The sequence below is a fragment of the Copadichromis virginalis genome, linkage group LG19 (assembly GCF_057382275.1).
Source record: "Copadichromis virginalis isolate Kocher_CV1m ecotype Utaka linkage group LG19, C_Virginalis_male_GT1.1, whole genome shotgun sequence".
NCBI lineage: Eukaryota > Metazoa > Chordata > Actinopteri > Cichliformes > Cichlidae > Copadichromis > Copadichromis virginalis.
The window spans coordinates 35,253,419-35,280,259 of NC_140636.1; the positions used below are offsets into that span (position 1 = coordinate 35,253,419).

The following is a 26,841-nucleotide window of genomic DNA, read 5'->3' on the forward strand; positions in this document are numbered from 1 at the left end:
GTTTAGGATCACAAGTTAAACTAATGTACATGTGTCTGTGCTTTGGGAAGAAGCCAAGGTTCCCCGCTCAGCAAAAAACTACAAATCCCTTTTCAGAAAACGTGGAGCGCTGTGTAAAATAAAAAAACAAACAACTGAGTGAGGTGCACATTAATGAAATCCTTAATTCGGACTGTGGAAATATATCCTGTGCTGAACCTGGGATTTTTATTTATTTACAACCCAAAACCCCCAAACTTGGAAAACTGTGTGAAATTCAAATAAAAACAGTATGCAATGATTAGCAAACTTTGGAAACCAATGTTTTATTCACAATAAATCCTTGAAAACATATAATTTGTTTAACCTGAGACATTTGACCATTTAATTAAAAACATGCATATACGGGTTTTAGATCAACATATACCTCCATGCAGATGACGCCTTTATAAGGAAAGAGGTGCTCACACTCAGGCGAGTGCATTTGATTAGCAGCACATAGCTACAGTTTACCCTCTGCATTTGTTATGACTCGTGGGCTGTACTCAGTTTTCCACACTTCTTATGCATTCCGGCATGAACCGTTCATTTCACTGCATTCCCCTCATTTTAAGACCTACTGATGACTGATACGTCCTCATTAAACCTTAGCATTGAAATATGGTGTATTTCCTTTTTTTGAAGACTGTAACTTAAACTGATAAATCACATATTAAACTACATATTTAAAAAAAATGTTTATTAAAACTAACCAACATTTTCCACCAATTCAATTCAAATTCTTTATCGTCCCACAAGGGGAAATTCCACTCTCAACAGGCTTCACACCGAGACCGTGATGATTACTGCTCTCTGGAGGCCCTCTTCGACACGGCTACGTGATGACGTTTCACATGCGACGCGCAACTTACAACAGGCATGCGCCAGATACAACGTTGTTGTGGTCGTCCGTCGACTGCGTGGTAAGTTGGCGTTCACTATGTGACGGTACTTCATGTCAGGCAAGCTGAGTATCTGCGGAGTTTCGAGCTTACAGAGTCGGGGGAGCTGAGTGCGGTGAGTCCGGGGCTGGAGCTGCGCGCTGAGCGGATCCGCTTCCTCCTTCTGTTTGACGGCTGTGGGCGTGCGGACGGGGAGACTGCCATGTAGCTGAGGCAGAAGAATGAGCAGTCAGCGCACTTCAGCGGACGGGACAGACGACTGCGCGGTTCAGCAGGAAAACGAACTAGAAGCCCTCGCGTCTATTTTTGAAGATGATTTCAAGGATCTGCGGAGCAACGACCCCTGGAAGGTAGATCCACCTTCTATCTGTGTGCAATCTTCATGTTAGCGGAATGCAGAGGACTGCCAAGTGTTTGCATATACGAGTGTTAACTGGAGTAAACTGCAGTGCAAATCAACGAGGCTCCTTTTGATTTGGTTTTCAGGTCAAAAGGCCACCAGAGGTGTACCTCTGTCTGCGGCCCAATGGGCTAAACAACGGACAGGAGTGTTACGTGACCGTGGACCTGCATGTCAAATGTCCTCCCACGTATCCGGACGTGTGAGTACTGGCTCCCTTTCTTTGCCAATTCTCCATCATTGTCGCTGCACTGCAAGGTGTCCATTCACATACTGACCATCTACTACAGGGCAGCTCAAACATAAGGTGCACGGGCCAGAGTTGGGCCTGGCAAAGACTCCAGTCTGGCCCACTGGGCAGCTTTGGAAAATGTGAAGGAATGCACAGATTTTGGAATATTATTTGATAAAGTTTGCAGAAGAAAGAATGAAGCTGGCAAAGCTTTGAAGACAGCTCGCTTTTATTTTAACGGTCTCTGTGCAACTCCCACTGAGTAACACGTGTTTACAAGGCAACGCTATTGTTGCCACCATGCTCACCCTTATTTATATACTTGAACTTACACTTGCCCTCTTTATTGGATTATTTATTGTACACTTTCCCACTTCGAGTATTATTTTTTTTCACAATTTAAAATCTCAGACAATACTTGAACATGAATATCCCCAAAACTATGAAAGATAAAAGTCTTTCTTTCCATAAAAGGGACTCAGGATCTGTAATTTGGGACGTATGGATCAAAAATGGCTAGAATAGTGACTAAATAGATAAAATATCGAAATTAAATACCATTCAAGCAGTCCTGTAAAGTCACATATTTTAGCACACACTAATAAAAATAATTATCACATTGCAAAAGACTAGTGACAATCTTTGAAAGTCCAAATAATGCTAAATAAAACACGTGCAGTACTTTTTAACATTATTGCACATTATCCTGGGAGAGCCTTATGGGTCAGGTTGCATTTAAAATGCATTAAGAGGCATTAAAAAGCACAAGTATCTGTTTAAAAGAAATCGTACACGAATATAAATATAGCGGAACAGCTGAGAGTTATGAAAAACATAACAGTAGTTCATCTCATGAGTAAGATAAGATAAGATAACCTTTATTAGTCCCACACGTGGGAAATTTGTTTTGTCACAGCAGGAAGTGGACAGTGCAAAAGTTATGAGGCAAAAATTAGAATACAATAAGAATAAATACAGTACACAGCTGTACAGAATAGAATAAAATAAAATACTATATACAGTAGAATAAAATAAAATAAATATACAATAAGATAAAAATAGAATACAAATACAAATACTATATACAACTGAGTAAAAATACAACGAGTAGGTCACCTTAATGCCATGACTACCACAGGCAAGCAGGGATGTATTTTTAATTATTATGTCTGACTAACTTGACATTATTGGGCACTAACAGGCCTCCAGAACTGGAGCTGAAGAATGCCAAAGGCCTTTCAAACGACAACCTCAAAAGTCTCCAAGCTGAACTCAACAAGCTGGCGGCGGAACGATGCGGAGAGGTGAGCATACACTCGCAGACGCACGTGCAGTCCCATGTGTGTTGAGATTTTCATTAACTTATTTACCTGTGAACTTAGGTGATGATTTACCAGCTAGCGGATCACATTCAGGGTTTCCTGAGCGAACACAACAAGCCTCCGTCGCGCTCCTTCCACGAGGAGATGCTGAAGAACCAGCGGAGGCAGCAGGAGAAACTAGCGCTGGAGGAGCAGCAGAGACTGGACCAACGACGCAAGCAGGAGGAGGAGATGGTTAGGACAGGAGGAAGAAACGCTGATTAGGTTGCAGTGTAATGCCCAAGTGATTTGTGTGGTCCGGTCACAAACAGGATCATTTCATGTTATTCATTCACAGCCTGACCGTCTGTGATTTCTAGAAACAGTTCAGGCTGATGATTCACTCTTTTACTAGGAAAACTGGCAAATTCCAGCTTTCTACTGTTGTTAGTTGGTTATGAATAAATATTTTTGTGATGATGATAGGGGTACTATTCATGCTGTGTCCTTCAATTTTTTTAGGCCAGATATCGGCTATTATGACTTTAGGACTATAATAGGAATATAGCATTTATCAGCTGATGTGGAAAACATCATTTTTAGGTTCCTGTCATGGGAGTTTTACCACAAAAAATGCAAAGTATCTTAAATTAAATTCTTAATTGGAGCAAAATCTTTAAGACTGACAGTTTAAGTAAGCTGCAAAAGGTGTATTGTGATGGAATTTTCTTATTCCTTTAGGAAAAAGAAATCATGGCTGAAATCCAAAGGAGAGAAGAGGAAAAGCGAGAGGAAAAGAGAAGAAAGGAAATGGCTAAACAGGTGTTCTCGCTGTTTGATTTCTATTTGATTTGATTCACTTGATTTCGTTAATCATCAGTAAAATCACAGGGATGTTATAGATCGCAGTCAGAGCAACCCGCATAATTAAGCCATCAGTATTGTAAGTGACTCTTTAAATGGCTTTCTATTTGCAGGAGCGACTCGGGAGCATGGAGCATTCGATGTCTGTGATGGGGAAGAGTCCACCCAGCCCAGGAGGCGCAGCTCCCGAAGTGTTTGAAGCCAAGAAAGCAGCTGGCAATCGCCGTCGGACTACCTCAAATTCCCGCCACAGGTACACGTCCTACATACAGAAAAAGCTTCTCATGTTTAACAAAGTGCAGTAATAATGCTTCGATATGTCTCCTTCACCAGACGGGACACGGTTAATGAGGACAACAGTCGCCCGCAGGAGGTTCTTCACTTCAGCAGCAATGTTTTTGGAGAGCTTGCTGTGCACCAAGGGAAAAGCTTAGGTGAGGGCCATCAGACTGGCGCTGCCAGCCACGTGGCGAAAAACGTAATATGTCTCTTTAAATGTATTTCTTTTTTGGTGCGTTTCCGACAGGTGTAAGTGAACGGTTCGGTCGTAACATTTATTGCGGGTTTGAGGTGAACTCTGGCGAGTTTGCTGTGATCTATGAGTGGTCGTTGCAGTGGAACAAAAAGATGAGCAAGTTCTTCACCACCCAGGAGAGAGGAAGGATTGAAAACTGTAAAAAACAGGCAAGTAGAGAGGAAGGGGGGCTTTTTATTAAGAATTTGCTGATTAAATCTTGCATTTTAACTTATAAAGCCTTTACGAACATGCATGCTTAAAGCTTGGCACATTTCAACTTGCGTTGTGCAGATCCATGCAGCAGAAAATGAGTTTAACTCCCTGCTGCGGCTGGAGCACCCAAACTTGGTGCAATACTTGGGGCTGAGCGTGGTCGAGAAGGAGGAATGCATCGTGGTTTACATGCTGGTGGAGCACGTGGCCGGGAACAGCTTGAACCAAAGCCTGACCGCCCACGGCCCGGTCCCTCTGGATAAGCTCTGCCACTACACAGCCCAGCTGCTGACCGCTCTCGACTATCTGCACTCCAACTCCGTGGTCCACAAACAGCTGGGGCCCTCCAGTGTGCTGGTGGACTCCGAGGGGAACATTCGAGTGACCGATTACAGTTTATCAAAGAGGTTTGCTGACATCTGCAAAGAAGACATTTTCGAACAAGCTCGCGTGCGTTTCTCCGAGGAAACGGCGATGCCAACGAGAACGGGCAAGAAAGGCGACGTGTGGAACCTGGGACTGATGCTGCTGGCTCTGAGTCAAGGCAAGGAAGTGAAGGAGTATCCGGTGACAGTGCCGAGTAGCCTGCCTGCTGATTTTCAGGATTTCCTTCAGAAGTATGTATCGATGAATAATTCCTCATAATGTTGTATATTTTTGCAGTTTTACTGTTAATCTCACTACATAACAAACAATTTCTATTTATATTGTTGTCACCAACTTATAATGCAAATGAACAACCTGTCTTAGCTGACAGGTGTGACACCCAGTGTGGTCTTCTGCTGCTGTGACCCCTTTCAGAGCTGCTCTTCTGCATAAGTTGGTTGTAATCTGTGGTTATTTGAATCACTTTTGCCTTCCTGTCAGCTCGAAACAGTCTGATCATTCTGCAGTGACGTCATCGAGGCATTTTCACACAGAGAACAGCTGCTCTTTGGAAATTTTCTGCCTTTTGGACCATTTTCTGTAAAACCTAGAGTTCCCAGTAGAACAGCAGATTCTGAAATATTCAGAATAATCAGCACTTCTGGCACAAGAAGCCAATTCAGAGTCACTTAAATCACAAATCTGCTGTTCAGTTTAAACTTAAGCGTGTTATTTTGACCACATTTGCATGCTGAAATGCATTATGTTACTGTCATAGGGTTGTATATTTGAGCTAACATGCAGTTAACATGCGGTATACCTAAAAGGTAATCGGTGAGTGTGTGTTGATTTGAAAGTATTAACTTAATAAAAGCGTATAAATCAGTCTCTTATAATATCCCAGAATACAATGTGACTACACTAAAATGTCTTGTTTTGCTGCGACAAGCCTCCAATTTGTTAGAATATAAAACGAGTAGAAAAGTTGAACAGTTCTTGGATTTAATATCTCGGGGCAATCAGATGTTTGGCACGAAAGATTGCTTAATTAAATTTTTCGATCATAAAAATGGTTACCAGATGCTTTGACTGACTAATCAATCAACTGTTTAAATCATGGGAGCTCAAATCTTGTGTTGCTAAAAAACAAAATGAACAAAAAACAGCGACTGCCTGCAAGGAGAGGCGGAGGACGGGCTCTTCCACGCAGTTTGCTGTGGTCTGATTTTCAGTAATGATAAACAGATGTGATTTGTTGTAAATGGGCTCAAACATGCAGAGACCCTGATTTGTTCCTTTGGGTCTTGGTGTTTTGCTGTCTGCTTGCATTGCAGCCTGTAGAGTAAGATGCATTGCTGTGCAAAAGTCTTGAGCTCACCTGTCATTGCTTTATATTTTGCAAGGAAACGTACATGGAAATGCAGTTTCCAATTCTAATGAGCTGGAAAATCAATATTTGGTGTGACCACGTTTATTCTTCAACACAGTCTGAACTCTCTTAGGCAGCTTTCTTGTTGTTTCTAGCCTTCAGGAATAGTTCTCCAGGCTTCAAGGACGTTCAGCGCTCTTCTTTGAATATTATCTGCTTTTCCCCCCATTCTCTGTCAACATGATCCCACACTGCTGCAATAATGTTGGGGTTTTTAGGCATGCCAAGTCTTTTTCTTTTCCCCTCCACTTGTTTCCTAACATTAGTTTTTTAAGGACCGATGCTGAGATACAAAGTTGTTGTTTTTTTTTAACTAATTGATCTTTGAGAATCAACTTGTTGATGCAAAAATACAGTTTTATATTTATTTTATATTTTATGCCTGGAAAAAGTTTCCTTTTTTTTCTTTGCCAGAGAAATGGGAAGATTTGGAAGTAACAAAGTGGCTAAAGATACAGTTTTCTTATGGTGTTAACACTGGGCCGTCGCTCGACTTAGATGCCTTATGCTTGAGTGATTCATAGGTCAGTGTTGAGCAACTTAACAAAAAAATGCTTTAGGAAAAGGGAGGCACATGGACTGGACTTCTAAAACTTTTAAAGATCATCAGAAAATCAAGAGAACTATTTCTCAAGACCATTTAAAAAAGAAAAAAAAGTCTGGCTCCTTGGAATAAATTCTGAAGAAATGAGGGGTGGCCCACTTTTACACAGTGCAGTATATTTGTGTTCCTGGTCTTTTGCATGTGCCAGATATTGCTTAATAGTGGGTTTTATGTGTCTTTGCGTTGTAGGTGTTTATGTCTGAATGATACTGAGCGCTGGACAGCTCAGCAGCTCTTGGACCATTCTTTCCTCAAGCCTTCCTCGCCTAAGCACCTTTCACAGTACCAGGACAACAGCCCAGAAGGTGACAGTGACACAAATGGAAACACAGATGACAAAAAATGCAGTGAAATCGTTATTTAAATTGGTTACAGTATAAAAGTTGGGGTCGAAAATGTTCGAATAATAAAGATAAATAAAAATGAACAACGTTTAATTTTAACTCTTTTTTTCCTTTTTTGGATTATTTTTTTATACTGAGGGAGTGCTTGCATTTAAGGAGCCGTTAACAGTTTTATATTTCTCTTCTTAAAATTGCTCAAGATGTTGATTTGTTTGCCTCTCAGATCTAGCTGTGGACTTTGCGTCATCAGTCATCCCCCGGAGTCACATCCTCAATGCTCCTTTCAGTTCGGTCTTGCAGCACAGGCAGATTTCTCGGTTTGTCTCCGAGTTTGAGGAGCTGCAGCTTCTGGGAAAAGGAGCTTTCGGTGCTGTAATTAAAGTGGGTTGAAATAGTTTACTTACCCTGTGTGAACTTTCTCGCTCGTTTTATCTGGCAGTAAAGTTTTTGTCTTTTGTGTTTTGCCCGCATCCAGGTTCAGAACAAACTAGACGGTTGTTACTACGCGGTGAAACGCATCCAGGTGAACCCAGCCAGTAAGCAGTTCCGACGGATCAAAGGCGAGGTGACGCTGCTGTCGCGGCTGAACCACGAGAATATCGTCCGTTATTACAATGCGTGGATCGAGAGGCACGAATTGCCTGCCACAGGTGTGCTGAGCAACACCGACAGCTCCGAGCCGCTAAGCTCAGCCGACAAGGCGCCACAGCGCAAAAATGCACCGGAGCGCCTCAACGAGCTCGGCCTGCCTGACGACGTGGAGGACATCGCTCCGCCTCCCGCCCTGTCCAGCTCAGTCGAGTGGTCCACCTCCATTGAGAGGTCCTCCAGCGCAAGGTGCAGCGGACGCCAGTCCAGTGATGATGAGGATGATGATGAGGATGATGACGACGATGATGAAGAAGATGTCTTTGGTGCCTCTTTTTTGTACGTTTTTTATTTTTCCTCCAAAGGACGACTTACTCCTCCAACTGCTCATGCATCACATTCTTTTTCTTTTTTTCCCACTCAGGCCATCAAACAATGACTCAAGGAGTGACATCATTTTTGATAATGGAGATGAAAGCATGGACGAGATGTCAAAGGTTCCAATATTTTCACTTCATTTATTAGTTTTGTTATGTCTGTTAGCGTTTGGCGTGGTGCACCAACCAGCTGGTGTTTCCTCCCACAGGTAGAGCCAAGCAAAAGGCCAGCGTCCGACACAACGGAGAGCACAGAGTCAGATCGACACCTCATTACGGCACATTACCTGTACATACAAGTAAGCTTCCCCCACGTGCTTCACTTTTACCAACAAAGACCTGTTTTACGTCTAATCCGAGGTTTCCGTTCCTGACAGATGGAATACTGTGAAAAGAGCACTTTACGAGACACAATAGATCAAGGCCTGCATCAGGATCAGAATCGGTTATGGAGGCTTTTCAGGGAGATACTGGACGGCCTTGCTTACATCCACGAGCAGGTATGGAGCGGCTGCACTGATTGGACGGAGTATAACTGTGACTAAAGCTAAGATTTGAATATCTTATGTTCCCCCTTCGTTCTAGGGCATGATTCACAGGGACCTGAAGCCTGTCAACATCTTCCTCGACTCACTGGACCACGTGAAAATTGGCGACTTCGGCCTGGCTACAGATCATCCCGCTAACGTGGTACGCATTATTACAGTGTGGCGTGCAGCTTTCAGTTTCGCTCTGCTGACAGGCGGCACTGATTTTTGCCTCATTGTTTTGATTAACGTGTAAAACTCCTCGTGAAGCTCTTATAACTTGTTAAAGCAACTGTTTATCTCTCAAAGGCTGCTGGGAAATTTGAGGTGGAGGAGAGCGGCTCTGCGGTGATGGCCAAACCGGACCCAACAGGTGCAAGAGAGTTTGAAAACACTCATAACACCTTTGATAGCCGTGCAATAATATTCCTGTTGAACTGGCGCTCTATATTGATTTTGCATCACTGTCTCCAGGTAACATGACAGGGATGGTCGGTACTGCCCTGTATGTCAGTCCGGAGGTTCAGGGAAATACAAAAGCCACATACAACCAAGTAGGAATTTAAAGATTCACTTATTTGTCTGGATGCATGAGAATTAGAAGTTGCTAAAACTTGATATTTGAGAACGTCTCGAGTTTTAAAGAACTTTTTATTCATGTTCTTGTCTGCAGAAGGTTGACCTGTTTAGCTTGGGCATAATCCTCTTTGAGATGTCCTACCGGCCGATGACCACGGGGGCCGAGCGCATCGCTGTCCTGAGTCAGCTGCGTGGGGTGTGTTTGTGACAGAGACTGAGAACAAGCTGGGTGGGGGGGTTTTGCACCTGGTGCCTTACTTACATGATTTTCTTTTTTCCCTTCATATTTACAGGAACCCATCATCTTCCCAGAGGACTTTACTTTACGTGAGCAAGGAACACAGGTGAGGATGACTGTTGCACAGCGCTTTCTTCTCCTTGTATAAATCTCAGTCTAACAGCGGTCTGTTTCTCTCTCTGCCTTTTTCTTTATGTCTACCAGAAGAGGGTGATCGAGTGGCTGCTGAAGCACGACCCGGCTCTTCGGCCGACTGCCCTGGAGCTGCTAAAGAGCGAACTTCTGCCTCCTCCCCAGATGGAGGAGTCGGAGTTGCACGAAGTGCTGCAGCATACCATGGCCAATATCAACGGCAAATCCTACCGCACCATGGTGGCCCAGCTGTTCGCCCAGAACACCTCACCAGTCATGGATTACGCTTATGATATAGACCTCTACAAGGTGAGGAGCTGATTGAGCTGACCAAGCGTTTGCCAGTGGATTTTATTTTACTGTAGCCGTTCTTCATCTTTGCTGGATGTCAGATTAAAACTATGCTGGAAGATTTTTTTAATATACTGTTTTTAACAGCTGTGATTCATGTGAGATTTTCAAATAATGTGCTCAGATGGTGTAACAGATAATTCCTATTCAAAGCCCAGCTGAGTTGAAAGTTGATATTTGGCAAATCGGAGGTCACTCACCTGCTGTTCAAGTGCTCTATTGGTAAAGAGTGCCCAATCAGAAAGATGGATTAAAGGGAGTGGGAAGGTAAAGTAAACTTTTTTTTTTTTAGTAGAGTAAGCAGTATTAGCAGAGGGGTTGTTAATCACTTTCAGCTGCTTCAGTGTTTATTAACAGCAGGTGCACTACAGGGACCGCAGTGAGACAAACCCCAAAACAGGAATGGTTTTACAGGCAGAGGCCACTGACTTTTTTTTGACTAGTTTTGCATTTAGCTAGGGCAAGGTCAGCAAACCTGTGGTTAGCCCATATACTGTGTCCCCTGCAATAACTTATCCTCTCCCAGTCATCTGCCCTTCTGTCCACCAGAAGGTAGGAGGTGCTAAAGTGACTCTTTTCATGTTGAAGGTTGCCGATGCCTAGGGTAGGATCAGTGTCACTAGTAGCATGAGGTGATGTCTGGACCCTACAGAGGTTGTACAGGTGCTCCAACTCGTCCAGAACGGCACATCAATATGTGGCGTTGCCAGGTTTGGTGTGTCTCTCAGCACAGTCTCAAGAGCATGGAGGAGGTTCCAGGAGACGGACAGTTACTCTAGGAGAGCAGGACAGGGCCGTAGAAGGTCCTTAACTCATCACCATAAAAATGTTATCTGGATGAAGTCGATGGACCATTGTCAGATCCTGCGCTGGTGCAGTGGCTCCTGGGTTCTTCCTAGTACACAACAATACCCAGCATCATATGTCGAGAGGATGCAGGCATTTCCCAGCGGATGAAGGAATTGATAACATGCTCATATAATCTAAATGCAATAACGCATCCCTGGGACGTTGGTTTCAGTCCAACCAGCGCCACCAAGTTGGACCTCAGGCCTAGAGCTCAGTTATGCCCATATGTCATCTCATTAGGAGCACGCCCCAGTGTTGTCAGGCATAAGCACACATGGTCCATGCATGCTAAGTGCCATTTTGAATTGCTGCAGTTAAATTTCAGCAAAAATGGGCTAGCCTGCTGCATCACTTTTCACTTTGATTTTAGGCGTGTCGTTGAATTCAGCCCACTGCAAGTTGATCATATTTATTTCTTACCCGGTCCGTATCAGTGTACACAGCTAGCATGTTTTTCCCATTGAGATTTGTTGTGTTTTTAAAGTGTTCCTTTAATTTTTGGATTCGTGTTTATAAGATATATATACATACAAGTCCAAGAGTATGGATTAAATAACATGATTGCAAACCTGTGCTTTTTCAGGTCACAATTCATACTATCTGTTGTAAGGAATGCTTAACCCTCCTGTTATGTTGGTTTCCAGGAACACCAATTATGCTCCTGGGTTAATTTGACCCGGGCAAATTTACTCATCCAAAAGTGTCAGAAACACTGGCATTGATTATTTTACAATTTTCTTTTATAATTGTGATTTTTTTTCATTTTCTGTAGTGATGCAGATGACATGTGACATCTCTTCTGTTCTGGGTCAATCGGACATAACAGGAGGGTTACATGGAAGAAAATCCACTTCTTCCCTTCTCTACCTCTAGATGGCACTGTAGGCGAAGGAATAGCTGCACTCTTTCTTTCTAAGCTGGCTCTCTCATCTGGTCTATCACAGATGAGCACAAGGCCTGTTAGTGCTTAGTCGATGTCTCCTGATCCCTGACAGAGGCTGTTTGTTTGCTCTCCCTTCAGGGCAGCTTCAGCTTCAACAATGCCAAATTGCAGCAGCATGTGTACGAAAGCATCACCAGGATCTTCAAGAAGCACGGTGAGTGCACGTGTCTGTCGAGTGCGTGCATGTGAACGCGACCTTTGTTGACACTACGTGGACTCCTTTTTAAAGACCCCAACATCTGCAGCAGTGAGAGGCAGCTAAACAATAAGCGTACTGTTGGGCAGCACAGATTCTGTGCATGTGCGAGTGTTGTTTTTGGGCACGTTGCTGATGATGTCCAGCTGTACTTGTTTGTTTATGCGCAGGTAGTCTGTTCACATGCATCAGTTATCACAGGGTCATTGTGGTTTATGAAGATGGAGCAGCAATGTGTTTGATTTCAGGTGCCGTGCGTGTCCAGACCCCGCTGTTCCTCCCCAGGAACAGGAAGTTGTACGATGGCATTGAGCTGGCCTGCTTCATGGACCATAGTGGAATGCTGGTTACGCTGCCCTATGACCTTCGCGTGAGTTTAACACACACACGGAGTCTGGTTTACGTGTCCACACATGCACACAGAGCGCCAATCATAAAACTATTTACATAGGAACATGCAAACACACACACAGTGTGAGGCTGCAATCAGATCCCGCTGCCTCAGGAACCCCGAGGACCAAATGCTTGTTTCCACACATTGATTGATTACAGCCTGGTATGCACAGACTTCACTGTCTTTATACAAGTGCACCCAATGTCTCAACTCTTGTTTTTTTTCCTTCTTCCGCTTTAGATCGCGTTTGCAAGATTCGTCGCTCGCAACAATGTAACACATCTGAAACGGTAAAGTTTATATTGAGAAGTCATTTTGACCATTTGTGTGCACACAAGTAATTATAATGATGCTCGTTTATGAGGTAAATCTTTTCATTTAAAATGTTCTTAAAAATATTTAATAGAAAATGTGAAAGAAAAAACAAACGTAATTTGTGTTTTAATGTGTTTAAAGAAAGTTATATGCTTTTGTGTCTGCAATCAATACTTTATCAAGTCCCCCCCCCCTTCTTTAAACATACCGGACTGTGCAAAAGTCTTGCGCCGCCCCTTACTCTTTATGTTTTGCTTGGAAAATGAGAAATGGGTGCAGCGGTTTATTGAAACATGGCAACATGTTTATGAAAAGACTCAATTTGTTCACTTCCAATGAGCTAGAAAGTTATTGTTGAACACAGCCTGAACTCTCGTAGGTAAGCTTTCTTATTCTTTCTTTACATAGTCGTCAGGAATAGTTCTCCATTCATTTCTAAGGACATTCAAACCTCTTCTTGTTGGTTTTACAGATGGCTGTAGACACTCACATTTGTCTTAACCTCCTCTGTACATATTGGCTTTGATTTGAACTAAAAGTTTCTCATTTTGTATCCATAACTCTATAAAACCTGCCAAAGATTTTCAGTTCTGTTCGTGTCATTTGGTTTACCTCAGGCATCTCTCCATGTTTCCCTTCTTTAGGAATGAGCATTTCTACCAAGTCCTGTGTCTAGTCTTTATTACATGATTCTAAGATACAGTTCATCTGCTGTAGATTTTTCTTTTTTTGGCTTTTTGTTCCTCATCGTTTTAAGGACACACTGTACATCATGCAGACATGGCGAGTTTTGGTATCAGGTGATTTTCAAAGAGCTATTATTGGTGCAAAAAATGTTTTATGCCCGTCAAACTGTTATCTTTAGTATTTTTGATAGATTCAGCTAAAGAAATGGGAAGAAATTGTATCTTAGGGTTAAACAAAATATTCCTCTGAAAACAGTCAGGTACAAGAACGCACAGTGTTCCTTTTTATTTGTCGAGTTATGTTATTTTTCATTACCTCGGTAAACCTTTAACCTCTCCACTTTATAGCTGAAAGTGCTGTGCTCACGGGTCGTGCTAACACCTGAAGCGTGTACCAAGTAGGTTTTTGTGTATCTGTTGAAAAAGCCTGTTTTCATGCTGGACGTGTGTTTCTCTTCGTCTCTCTTAAGGTACAGCATTGAACGAGTGTTCCGGCCCAAGAAGCTGGACCGCGCACACCCGAGGGAGCTCCTCGAGTGCGCCTTTGACATCATCACTCCTGTTAGCAACAGCCTGCTCCCTGAGGCCGAGATCATTTACACCATCTCTGAAATAATCCAGGAGTTCCCCGTGCTGCAGGTTACACACAAGCTGCTCGTGTTGTTGTTATATTTTTATGTTTTTAATCAGACTGTTGGGTCAGATCCACGATTCTTAATTATTTTTCTGACAGATGCCGTTAGTTAGCAACACCTAACCAGTTGGGGATTTTTTTTGGTCCCCCCTTACTTCCCACTCACATTCCTAACGTTCCAAAGTATGTGTAAGCCTGACAGATTTACACTCTATTTATTGTTTATCTAGTAAATCTGTTATGCACCGCTCTGTCAACTTCCTTCCCTCCCTTCCAGTACAGTCCATTTCCTGTCCCGATTCATTCCATTGCCCCGTCAGTGGCGCTACTCTTCGCATGCTTCATGAAGCCAGTCCAACTTTGTGTCTGGCCTCGTAGGTCTTGTTTCTGATCCTCTCCATCGCTCGGCTCTTTGTGTAAAAGCTTTTAGGAATCTGTGAGTCAGAAAGAATGAAAGGGCAGCCGGACGAGCGGGTCATTATTCATCGCAGTGCTCATTGTGAAGCAGTGCTTTTAAATTTTGACTGTAATTGTGTCTGAGAATGTTGAAGGTGTGTTTGTGACTGCAGGAAAGGAACTACACCATCTACCTAAACCACACCAGCTTGTTTAAGGCCGTCCTGCTGCACAGCGGCGTCCCGGAGGACAAACTGAGCCAGGCCTCTAACATACTGTGTGACCTTATGGTCAGTCCGGGTTACACATTGCACGTCTGTTATTGATATGCTTCTTTGAGCAGATGCAGTCGTGACATTTTTATCACCTTTTTTCTTTTGTTTTCCTTTTTGTCTGCATCTGCTCCAGAGTGAGAAACTCAGCAAACGTGAAGCGGAGGCAAAGTTCTGCAACTTTTCATTGTCAGCCAACTGTGTGAGTGTCCACCTGGTGTATGAACCTTCTGTAAAATATATTCAGCACACTTGTAGCACATGTGAGAAGTTTGCATTCAAGGCTTTGTGCCAGACTGGCTCTCTAAGGTATGGTTGCAGCCTTTCAGCAGCTGTATTTGAACTCACACGGTGATCCTGTCCTGAACCTGAGCTTGTAGTTTTGCTGTCTACAAAACTGCTACTGAAAACTGAAAAGAGAGCTTTCTGGCAGAAAGTCATGGAGGGAAGCTCATGCTCAGTCGCACTGACATCTCTCCTCACCTCTCGCTTTCAGTTGCAGACTCTGTACAAGTACATAGAACAGAAGGGGAATCTGCAGGACCTGGTGCCGCTGCTGTCATCACTTACCAAGCAAAAAACTGCCGTTACCCAGCTGGCCAAGCAGGGTCTCAAGGACCTGGAGGAGCTGACTGTGCTTCTGCCCAAACTTGGAGTTAAACTGATGGTGATACAGATTCTGGAGGATAAGGAAACACCTGCTGTCTCTGCTTTACTTTGTTTAGCTTTTTTTTTTAAATAAAGCTGTATCTCCTTTATAGGTGGTGATCAACTTAGGCTCAGTGTACAAAGTGCAACACCACTCAGGAGTCATCTTCCAGTTTGTGGCTTTCATCAGGAAGCGCAGACGAACCGTACCAGATATTCTGGCAGCCGGAGGACGCTACGACCACTTGGTAGGCTTTACAGTCATTCCACAAAGTAAAGCCAGGCCACCACTAATACTAATCACCTGTAGCTGTTTATTTGAAAAACATGGGCCTATATCATGCAGTTTGCTCCCTGCCTTTCTAGATCCTGGAGTTTCGTGGACCGGTTTCCACAGGACCCGTCCCCAGCGCAGTGGGGGCCAGTGTCGCCGTGGACAAAGTCTGCGCTGCTATAGTCAGCATGGAGGAGCCAGTGAGAGACACAGACACACGCTTGAATCTGACGTTGCTAATTATTATAATGAAGGAGCAGCAGATGGTTTCATATTTAATGATGGCTTCATAGAGCAGTCGGGCTGCCACACAGCTACTTTTAGAAACCTGTTAATAACTATGATCACCGCTGCTCCCGACTCCACGGAGTTATTTTTGGAGGTGCATCATTTTCTATATTTTAGATGGAGATTGTGAAATGATGTGCCCCGAAAGCTTCGTGCACATATAAATACCTGGAATGACTCCTTTGCTGAACACATAATGCTTTAACTGCAGCTCCCTGCTTCTATAATATTAGACTAAATGCATTTGCACGTAGTTGCTTTGCGCGACCATATTTGTTTGTGTTCGTATCAGCCAACAGTGAGCTCCTATGATGTGCTGGTGGTCCCTGTGGGCCATTCTTCGATGTCCAAAGCCATCAGGGTTGTTCAGAAATTGTGGAGCACCGGCATCGCTGCAGACATCAACTACGATGTTTCACAGGTTAGTCGTCTTTAACTGGTTCCACTCATAAAACCAGAACAAACCAGTTTTGATTTAAAGGTGAACCCTGAGACCCCCTCATGGAGTGTAGTAATCTCATCCCTCCTATAGAGGGCAACACTTGACTTCTATTTTAAAGGAAAAACCCTCACTTGTTGCCAGCAGCCTTAGTGTGACAGCAAGTAGTAAAAATGGTAAATGCGCCACAGAATGAGCTCTGTGGCTGCTTTTCAAAGAGCATTACTGGCCATACTGGGGCAATATAATGGGGCAATTTCTACAAACAAAGACAACATATGTTAAACACACTTCTTATAAAGTCTTTTGATGAGATCTTGTTAGCAGTTTGAGAGCTGTGATTGGATGATAGCCGAGCTGACATCAAGCCGTCCAAAACTTCGCGATGCCACGGCTCCGTCACATTCTTCACGATAATGTGACCAACTGATCTCAGTCCCCTTTGTGCACGTTTGCATGAACGGCCTCTCCGGCATAGCTGTGTGCCCACATTTTAATGCCCCTCCTGTTTTTTCCTGCTCTGCTCTTTATAACCTATTGTTGTCTTAACTTTCCACTGCTGTGGTGAGTGAGTGTTTGCTTTATAGCGGCTTTCATTGTCTTATGTACCGGCACAGGACACGAGCGATTGGCCCCTCTGTTTTCTTACAAGCAATTAGGAAAAGTTGAGTTTGGATGAAAGCCAAATTATCAAGTGTGTTTTTGTAGATTATGTAAAAGTTTGAGCAAAAGTTTCGAGCCACGTCGATCTGTGTTACCCGTTTCTGTGTTCGCAGTGATCTATGAATCGTTCAAGCAGAAAAAGACGCCTAACTAAAGGGATGAACCGGTGTTGTCTACACACATAACATGTAATTTAGCAAAGAACCAATTTGAAATTGTATCTTTAGACGAAACACATCATTTCTTTGTTTTCTGTAGCTAAATCTATGAAAAACCGGCATTAAATAGTCATTTTTTACCAAAAAGGTGAATCATTCAGAGCTGTTAGCTGAAAACATGACATGTGCGAGTGTGTCTTTAACACAGATTTGAGGAAACTCACCAAGTGGGGGACAATAGTTTTTAGGGCCCCCGCATCTCTCTGCAGCAGATGAACAGTATCTCAAAGCCATGTGCTTGTATGGAGGAGATCAGGAGAGCGGTACAACAGCAAGCACAGCAGAGGCTCTGTCATGGCTCGCGGCTGAATTTTGGGGATTTTGCAGTACTGTCACATTTTGATCCACTATTGCAGTTCCATCTGGAAAGCATCTAATTGGTAACAGCTTCAGTTTTTCAATAATGACAGTTATCCCAAACCCACTGCAGTAAAAGCATACATGGAGAGAAAAACACACCAAGGAACACGGAGTCATGGATTGGCTTCCCCAGAACCCGGACCTCAACATTACTGAAGCAGTGTGTGATCATCTTAAAAGAGAATGAAATAAAAGGCAGCCGACTTTCAAAGAAGAGCTTTGAATGTCCTTCAAGAAGCCTGGAGAAGTATTTTTGAAGACTACTTAAAGAAATGATGAGAAACTTTTCTAAGAGAGTTCAGGCTGTGTCGATGAATAAAGGTGCTCACACCAAATATTATAACTTTCTAGCTCATCAGAATTGTACAAACTCTGTTTTTACCTTTTTATATGTCGTATTTCCATGTATGCTTTAATTAATCACTGCACCAGTATAAAGAGTTAGACGTGGCTTAGACTTGAGCACAGCACGCAGGTTTTTACCAGAGGAGACCTCGTCCAAACCCGCTCGGCTGTCGTTGCCGCTCACTAGGCTTTTGTTAGCACTGTTCCCATGCCGGCCTCTTAACAGCCCTTAATTCATCCTCTGGAGACGGTTCCACTCTTTTAGTTTTTATTAGACAAATATGGCAAACCCCTTCCGCAGGCAGGCAGCCAAGTAGTGGAGCTGCCCGTCTGGCTCCAGCCAATAACTTACCTTTGACATGATTTGATCTGTCGGTGTGAAAGTTGTAAGAAAAATGGAAGTGTAAACGCTCGTGTGATGACAAGGAAAAGTGACGCGCATAAACATACACTTGCTGTTCTGGGGCTTTGTTCCGCACCGCCAACAGTTCGTTTAGCCAAAACTAAAGTTAATCAGAATGAATTAGGCCGACACGAATCGCAAACATACATGTTCACTGTTACGGTTGAACGGATTACCTGGATGTACATCAAAGCTCATGATCACTCTTCTAGTTCTAAGTGAAACTCAAATGAACCAGTGCCACAATAGGAGAATTTTAAAGCCTCAGCTTGGTGTTCAGCGGTAACTCAAGCATGCTTTTCTCCCTTTGTTTCAGAAACTAGATCAGTCAGGGTTGAAATTGGCAACCGTGACGCTGTAATTATGTCATTACTGTATGTTTCCAAGCCTAATTTGTGATTCTTAAGTAATTAATGAAAGAAAAGCTTGTTCTCAGAGAATTTGGCCTCAAACAAGCCAACATCTTCAGCATGCTACTTCATTGGTCAACATATGTGTTTGATTATGTTTGACCATTATCATCATAAAGGTTTAATGGAGTTTAGCTTAGCTATGCATTTAAATTTCAGCTTGTGTGTTGAGAATGATGATTATTGCCTCTCTGTGTGTTTGTAGTCTCAGGACACACTGCTGGAACACTGCAAGCTAGGCGGCATCACATGCATGGCCCTCGTCTCTGACAAAGAGGGATCCTATGTGAAGGTAAGCACCATCTGTGCACCATCCAAGCACATCCACTTCCCAGCAACACACTCAGGATTTGAGTGAAATGAAATGCTGTAGAAACCTGCCGGTAGCATTGCAGATTGTCGCTTTTTCTGTCCTCCAGGTAAAATGCTTTGAGAAAGACAGACAGTTGGAGAAACGGATTCTTGAGTCTGACTTGGTGGATCACGTCATTCAGAAATGTCGGTACAAATTCCTCGATGAGAGAAACATCAGGTAAAAAAAAAGGTTTTGGTTTAACGAGTCGCTCAGATGTGTGTGAAGGATGCAGAAGGGGTTAAAAAATGTCTTCCTTGTTCCTCAGCAGAGAAATCTCTGAAAGCACGACTCTACAGAACCCCAAAGGATCACTGCTCACCAGCACAGGTACCACGCTCAGCTTATTCTGATGATCCTCTCATAGGCTGTAACATCACACGGCATGAAAGCATCACACTCGTGTATCACACACTGATTTGACTCTAACAAACGTGTAATTTAGACATAATTTCAAAGTATTTCTTATGATGTTGGATTTCCTTTTTGCTATTTCCCTGATTTACACAAAGTTATTAAGATTCACACCCTTCTGGCACAAACACGCTCTAATTAAACTGAACAGCAGTTGAAACCAGAGCTTTTTTTGTATGTGTGCGATTAAACACTCGATTTTGGACATTTAAAAACATTTACAGTCGGATAAAACGATTCATTTGTCCCGTTTACTGTCCTCTGATTCCAGGGTCTTCAGAGCAGCATGGAAGCAGCACCTCCATAAACATGAATGTGAGCCTCATCAGCCCGGAGAAAGTTTCTGCCAGCGCCAGACGACGCTACGAGACTCAGGTTTGCGATCTTTGTAACCGCGTCTCCGGCTTTTCTCCAGAGCTGCGTTTCTCAGTATTAGTAACTTCAAACCTCTAAAATGGGTTTCCAGGAAATTTGCTGCTGTTTCTGTTTCCTATTTTTCTTGTATCCATCTGCCTTAAACGTTCCTGTGGTTATCCTGAAGAATATGCTGTTTGTAACGTGACACCAAGACAAGTTTTCGCTTGTGAAGATGATTTATATTTGTAACCATGTCATTTTTAAACGGGTCTCTCTCCGTCTCCTCTCATTTCAGATCCAAACCAGATTACAGAACCTGGGTAGCAATTTGCAGAACAAGAGCAATGACATTGAGGTTCTTGCTGTAAGTCATTTGTGTGTTTATGTCCCTCCATCCCCTATTTCTAACCTACTTGCCCCCCCGTCCCACCTTATCTGTTGAATTCATGTGTGAAATCGTAGGGGAAGGAAATAGTTTTGATAGCTAAAACAACAAACATCTAAGGATCTGCCCTTTTATAGCTGCTTTTTAGATCCCCTGCTGGAAGTAAGATCACTGCGAATAAATTCCAGTTGCCTATCGAACAACAAACGCTAAACAGAAAGCAGCTAACGTGGCATTTCTAGGGGACATAAATGGTCGCTGGTGTTTGTTTCCAGTTGCGCTGTCCATTTGTGGCCACGTTCTCAAAGTGCACTCACCCCTCTTGTCTTATTTACCATCTCGCTGCATGGTCCAAATGTATTTATCATCCTTGTTGGAATCTGGACTCTATAAACACTGCAGTGTCACTGAAACGTAACAACAATCATCTCGATGCCAGTAAGCAGTTACACAGGCCTGTGAGTCTCGGGTGTTGCGTGTCAGCAGCCTGCTTTTCTGTCACTCAGACTGATATGCAAAGCTGATGCTACAGATGAACCTGGAGAGTGATTAGCCTCCTGCTGTAAACTAGAAACTGTGGTGCTTTCATTTCTGCTGATATCACTGTGAAAATGTAATTTTATGATGTTAGTGCTGACTGGACTGCTGATGTTGGGGGAAACGGAATTACATAACGTTCTGGACGAAATGTGCAACAGTTCTGTGTTTTGCTACAAAATTGCTTAAAAATGTGTAAAAAGCTGTGGTGTAGAATTTTTCGACTGTGAGGCAAGGCTTTATTGTGTAACCGTACTTGTTTTTGTATCCCGCAGGTGGACCTTCAGAAGGAAACGCTGATCAACTTCCTGTCTCTGGAGGTTGGTTCCCTACTATAGCTTCATCAAGAGCACGGCCGAGTTAATAAAAGGCAACATCGCACTGAAAGGGTGGGGGGAGTGGAAAGAACGGCCAATAAAGGTCAAGTTCCTAGACAGGAAGACAGGATCCCGTTGCCTTCCTTACAGTCTGATGAGGAACGCTACAGTTTTCCAAAGCAGGGGAGACCTGTGAGACTCGAACGTGGCAGGCCTTTTACGAGGCTCACACATGTGACAGACGTACCAAAACGCACTCTGAGGAGGTGTTAATATTCACATTCCAAACTTCTTACCAAGACCTTGCTATAAAATCCCAGCTTCCCTTTAAGGAAAGTGAAAAAAAGACTAATTATATTGTGAAGAAAGCTGGAAAATGCTAAAGCCTCCACTCCATAAATGAACGGGCCACCTATGTAGTTGTCCTTTTGCAGCACACATGTGTCACTGACAGCGCATTGAGTTTATAAAACTTATAAAACAATGCATAGTATGTAACAGCCACGCTGGCAGAAAGGGCCTGTTTTAAACAGGTGAAATTGCCTCAAGGCACACAAGAAACTTGACAAGCAGGTATGTTCTTCAACACTGAAGATGGGGAAAGAGGAAAAATAAAGCCTTTGATTCCTCTGATATGCTGTCTGTTTTTTGACTCGGAAGTCTGTTAACAGACATGAGGCCTGTGAGCCATTTGGCTGGTCTTTGTTTAAAGCTTCGGATATTAAATCTCATCTGTTGATGGTTTTGTTTGCTTGAATGAAACATTTTTTTTCCTTTCCGTCCAGTTTGATAGCGAAGAGCAGTTCAACAACAGCGTGAAGACGTTGCTGTCTCGTCTGCCCAAGCAGCGCTACCTGAAGGCCATCTGTGATGAGATCCACCACTTCAAGATTACAAAAAGGTGCAGTGGTGTTAAATTGTGCATCATATTGGTTGAGTGTGTTAGCATTCACAGCTTGCTAAACTCTTGCTCAGACATTTGGGCTCACTTTGAAATGTGCTTGTTGTCTAAAGAAAAGCACATTTGATCAATATAATGTAACATTGAATTGATCAGAAACACGACAAAATCCTTTATTTGTGATTCTTAAGTCTAGACTGTATATAAAAGATGGAAGCAGCCCTCCTGTGTTTGTTCATTGTAGGGAAATGATCCTTCAGTTCCTCCTGTGTGGCCTGAGTTAACACACTTTCCTCATGAGGTTACGTTCTCATGTTTTAGGTTTTATCGAATGCTGTATTTAGTTTTATTGCTACCATATGAGCACGCAGTGTTCCCTGGTTTGCCAGATCCAGCCCATTACTTGTTACGTCTGGTTTTAAAACGCCGAGATGTGACTCAGCTCAAGACTTGACAGTCGGAGTGAAGTCTCTTTGGCCATGTCCATCCTTCATATACAGTCTATGTAGACATACAGAGGCCAGTTCACAGATCACTTTTTTCCATGCCATATCGTGTTAACAAATCCCAGTTTATATCACATGTGATATAAACTGGGATTTAAAACCTTTTGACATTAAGCTGCATCCACTCTGGTGGCAGTACTGGATGCCCATACATTGTAGCCTCAAAGGTTGGCAGTCATCGACATCGCTTCTCTGGTTTTGTTGATATAATTCATGAATAATAGACATTTGTTTCACTTCCTTAAGTCGGCACTGTATTTGCGCCTCTTCTAGTCCGCCATGGTGCGAGTGACTTAAATTTTTATCATCGCACGGTTAGCATGAGCGTGCTTTCCCTTCTTTTGTCTGTTGAAAATTTATAGTACAATGCACCATCCTGCGTATGTGCCCCAGGCAGCGAACTTCAAAGAAGTATAACCTGAATAAGTTTTCTGCCGTCAGGTCTCCATGTGTCCGTGCCCTCACAGGAGCATAATCCAGGCTTTACTCAGTAGCTCTCTGAGTTTTTTAAAGTCTCTCCTAACTAAAACCTCTTGCTAGTTATTTTTAGTCCAGCCATTTTTCTTAACTGAAACCTGATGCAGACAGTGAAACACGTTTTCGGGAAGCTGCTTTGCAATAGTTCAACCAAGCCCACACACTCCAGGTGTATCAGTGCCTGCCAGTACAACAAAAGGAGTCTTCAGACAGATAACTACCGCCTAGAAGAACGTTAAATCCTCAGCTGATCCCATTTCCTGACATAGAATTTGGAGAAGGATTTGCTATATTTGGTCTTACGTCTGGCTCTTGGCACCCCAATAGACTGACAAGGGGCGAGTCAGCTCCATCCATTTCTCTAGTGTAGATGGAAAAGTTTAAATTCCCATACTCCCAAACGTAATGTCCCGCCCAAGTTCCAGGGTAAATCCTGTGTTTGAGCTTCTAGTGTTGTGAGTGCCCAAAGCCTGTGATGGGATCCAGCAGATTTTCTCTTTCATGAATGAGATGGCAGCAAGAAAAATCAAAACCTCTCATTCTGGCTTCCTCTTCGTCTCTCCAGAACAGTTGGTTTTAATTTCCTGTCTGTGCTGTGTGAGTCGCCATTAAGGGGGGGAAAAGGCTTTCCTGATAAATGAGCGTCGCAGAGGCAGCAATGGATGGAGTCGGCATGTGTTTTTATTCTTTTGTCTAGTGGTTTTCATTGAATGTGGGGCACATGCAACCAAGTCAAGATGAGTAGGATGAAGGGCTCATGCAGCAGCTACGTAGCTGTAGCAGGACCTGAAGTTACACCTTATTATTAGTTATTCCTTCTTTATTCAACTGAATCCAGAGAAATCTTGAGGTTAGACGCTCACTTACTTTTTTTAATCAGCACTTTAAGCAACATGAGACATTCATCTACTTACAGTTTACTAGTTTAGTCTCGTTGTGTTTGTATATATTTGTGAGTTAGATGGAGATCAAACAAAGCTTTTTCCCACCACTGTGTATTTTTACCCTGTTCCCCATCTGAGGCTTTTAAAATGCCAACATCGGCTAATTATTGTTAAACACAAAGCGCAGCTGAGTCTGCTTCAGGTATATTTCAATAAACCAAATAGATGCACTGAACTTCATCATTATGGGTCTGTCTTTAGTCCTTGTGATAGCTTGTGTCAAGTTCGACTCAGGTTTTTGAGGCCATTCCCTCATCTCAAAGCTGAGTCGATCTTTTGGTAGTGTTATCCCAAGAGCGAGCTGAATGGCAGCTTCATTTCTTTTAAAGCCACAGTCACTCTAAATACTTCTGGAGGATCTGGAGTTGACCAGATCTAGAAGAAGACTTTATCAGGCTTCTCTTACATATGTTATAGCCCCAAACCATTTATTAACTTGAAAACTATAAGTAATACTTTCAATTAAATTCTAGATTTTACTGGAAGCCAGTCGGGGAACTGAGAATTAGTGATGTAGCCCTCTCACCTTAACACTGCGTGTCTTCGTTTCCTAATAGGACAGTCTCAGTCTTGTTCCTGGTCTGATAAGCCTTGTATCAATGAAAGATTTGACATAGAGGAAGCATGCACATCAGTGGATGTCAACCCGAGGGCCACATCCGGCCTGCCAGAGGTTTCCATTTGGCCTCCAGAATATTACTGAATTCAGGAATAGCCTGGGAGTGTTGAGCTTTCAGAGCAAATGAATTGTTGCAAATGAGCCACTTAATACATACCTGTCTACTGTTCATTAAAGCTGCGGTTTTCTGCCTCAACTCTCCGCTTAAGGCTCTTCGAGACTGGAACTTTTTCATGTTTGAAATATATTCAGAAACATTTCTCCTGCCATGGACTCCATACACTTCAACACTACTGCATGGATAGCTTGACAGCCTTACAAATATGAAGCCTAAAACATCACAGTCGCCCTCTAGTGGCTTTACAGTACAGGTAATTTGAGTCTGTATGGAGTGCACTGATGAATTCAAAGGAGTGGGATAAATTTGGACGTTTCTAGAAAACATCCTGGGTGAATCACGTTGTCTGGATTTGGAGACATTCCAGTTCAAATTTCTTCCAAACCCAAAACAGCCGTGGTCAAGAGTGACGATGTCCATGCTACCTGTAGGCCTTAAGGGAATTACTTAAAATTACATACTAACATGTACGTTAAAGGATGTGCTGATTAGAATTTAATGGTCAAAGGTCAAGTTTCCAGTGACCTTATGTCCTTATGGGCATTGCTTTAAATTTGGTACAAACATTCACAGTGACTAACAGGTGACCTGATTCGATGGTCGAGGACTGTTTTTGACCATAACTGTCGAATTCAGATGCCAATTCTGACATTTCACAAAATGTTTATGGGATTTCATCCAGAAAAGGTCAAAGGCCGTTATTGAACACCATAACCTGGGACCAGAAGGGATGGAAGCCTGGGAGCATATTTCATGTTTGGTTGGTTGGATACTTAGCTGAAGCATACTTCTGTTAATGTTTTTTGAAATCTGCGAACAAATCTTCTGTTACAGGGTGGCTATGGTGATCTTGTACAGCTATAAATACGACTACTACAAGATTCTTCTGTGAAAGCCAAGGGATTGCCTGGGAGATATTCCACTTTGCTTCCGGCAGCAGACTCCCAGAGACAGTTTTTATCCTTGGACCAACAAAATCTGCTTAGAACATTGAGGCTTTCCATTTGGAAGGTGTGAGTCCCAAAGATACAAATGAACTTCTTTACTGTGGTGAATGGTAAACCAGCTATCTGATCCAATCTCTCCCAACGTTCCCAAAACCCTTCAGTGTTTCGTGGTCCTCAACAAAGGTTGACAAGAGGTTCACTGGACTTTATTGCCTTAATAGAACTGTAGAATTTAAGAGGAAGGGCTGTTTACTGAATGTGTCATGAGTACAGATACATTTCTTCTTAGGTACAGGATGCAAAGTGTGAATAAATATTTTTCCCCACATGCTGTGACCTGTGTGTGTTTATTTCAACCCGATGGGAATCTAACGCCAAAGGATGCTGATGAATAATTATTTGAAATGTATAATACTGTGCAAAACTCTTGAGCCACATCCCAGTTATGTGGCTTCATTTAAAAATGGAGGGAAATATGCAAGGCAATGCAGTATCCAAGGCAAAAACACAATAAGGTTGAAAGACGATATTTGACGTGACGCCTTTTTTTCTTCAGCACAGCCTGAACTCTTACACAGCTTTCTTGTAATTGTAAGTAGTCTACAGGAATAGTTCTCCAGGCTTCTTGAAGGACATTCAAAGCGCTTCTTTAAATGTTGACTACCTTCTCTTTTTATCAAGATGATCCCACACTGCTTCAATAACGTTGAGGTCCAGGCTCTGGGGAGGCCTACCCACGTATGGTTTTCCTGCACTGGCACTTTTTAGGATTTTGATTTTTTTGCCAAAAGAATACATTGCCAATCAAACCCTTTCCACATAGCACAAGGCTTTTGCACAGGACTGCATTTCTAACCCTCACTAAAATGCCTAAGAGATTAGATATTTTTGTAATGCTCAAAACATTAAGTGAAGTAACACAACTTGTTAGATGCATTGTTTGACATATTTTTGGCATGGGACTCTGACTTTTCCTCCAAGTAATCTTTCTGGAGAAGCTTCAGCACCTTGCAGTTTATCAGCAAGCTCTATCAGACGAGTCAAAACAACAGCACAGTCCCAGAGTTTCTGGTCTGGCCTGCATGTCTTCTGGTGTTTTATTATCCCGGGTCTTTTTGCTTTGTGCTTGTGACCCGTACCAAAGACTCAATTTAAAGTCCAGGAGCGGATGTAAACGTGCCTGCAAGAGAAGCAGAAACCACTTAACGGATGACATCACTGCACCTTGGAGAATTGTTCCTCCAGCGCAGTT

General features: G+C 42.9%; 1 protein-coding gene across 2 annotated transcripts; it reads left to right on the top strand.

Moving 5' to 3' along the window:
- Positions 1-891: 891 nt before the first annotated feature.
- eif2ak4 (eukaryotic translation initiation factor 2 alpha kinase 4) lies at positions 892-25,917 on the top strand. 2 transcript variants are annotated; one of them, XM_085441136.1, is made up of 39 exons: positions 892-1,270; positions 1,407-1,522; positions 2,754-2,856; positions 2,935-3,108; positions 3,595-3,675; positions 3,831-3,970; positions 4,051-4,151; positions 4,244-4,401; positions 4,526-5,064; positions 7,036-7,151; positions 7,414-7,571; positions 7,666-8,117; positions 8,203-8,275; positions 8,365-8,454; positions 8,533-8,655; positions 8,741-8,845; positions 8,992-9,055; positions 9,157-9,236; positions 9,356-9,457; positions 9,555-9,605; positions 9,704-9,940; positions 11,853-11,928; positions 12,219-12,340; positions 12,605-12,654; positions 13,836-14,004; positions 14,569-14,685; positions 14,804-14,869; positions 15,164-15,334; positions 15,429-15,563; positions 15,682-15,789; positions 16,170-16,298; positions 18,921-19,007; positions 19,135-19,247; positions 19,336-19,397; positions 19,753-19,856; positions 20,134-20,202; positions 21,036-21,080; positions 21,863-21,978; positions 25,477-25,917. In XM_085441136.1, exons 1-39 carry the CDS (start codon positions 1,142-1,144, stop codon positions 25,532-25,534), a joined length of 4,989 nt encoding a protein of 1,662 aa, XP_085297262.1. In that variant the 5' UTR covers positions 892-1,141; the 3' UTR covers positions 25,535-25,917. The 2 variants fall into 2 exon arrangements, with proteins under 2 accessions (XP_085297262.1, XP_085297263.1); XM_085441137.1 differs by having other exon boundaries at positions 19,339-19,397.
- Positions 25,918-26,841: the final 924 nt, after the last annotated feature.

What these genes read in the sequence shown, in the direction of transcription:
- eif2ak4 (XM_085441136.1), top strand. Translation starts at nt 1,142, where the DNA reads ATGAGCAGTCAGCGCACTTCAGCGGACGGGACAGACGACTGCGCGGTT. An exon ending in AACTTGGAGTTAAACTGATG is followed by an intron (nt 15,335 to 15,428) that starts GTGATACAGATT and finishes TCTCCTTTATAG; the next exon opens with GTGGTGATCAACTTAGGCTC. An exon ending in ATGACATTGAGGTTCTTGCT is followed by an intron (nt 20,203 to 21,035) that starts GTAAGTCATTTG and finishes TGTATCCCGCAG; the next exon opens with GTGGACCTTCAGAAGGAAAC.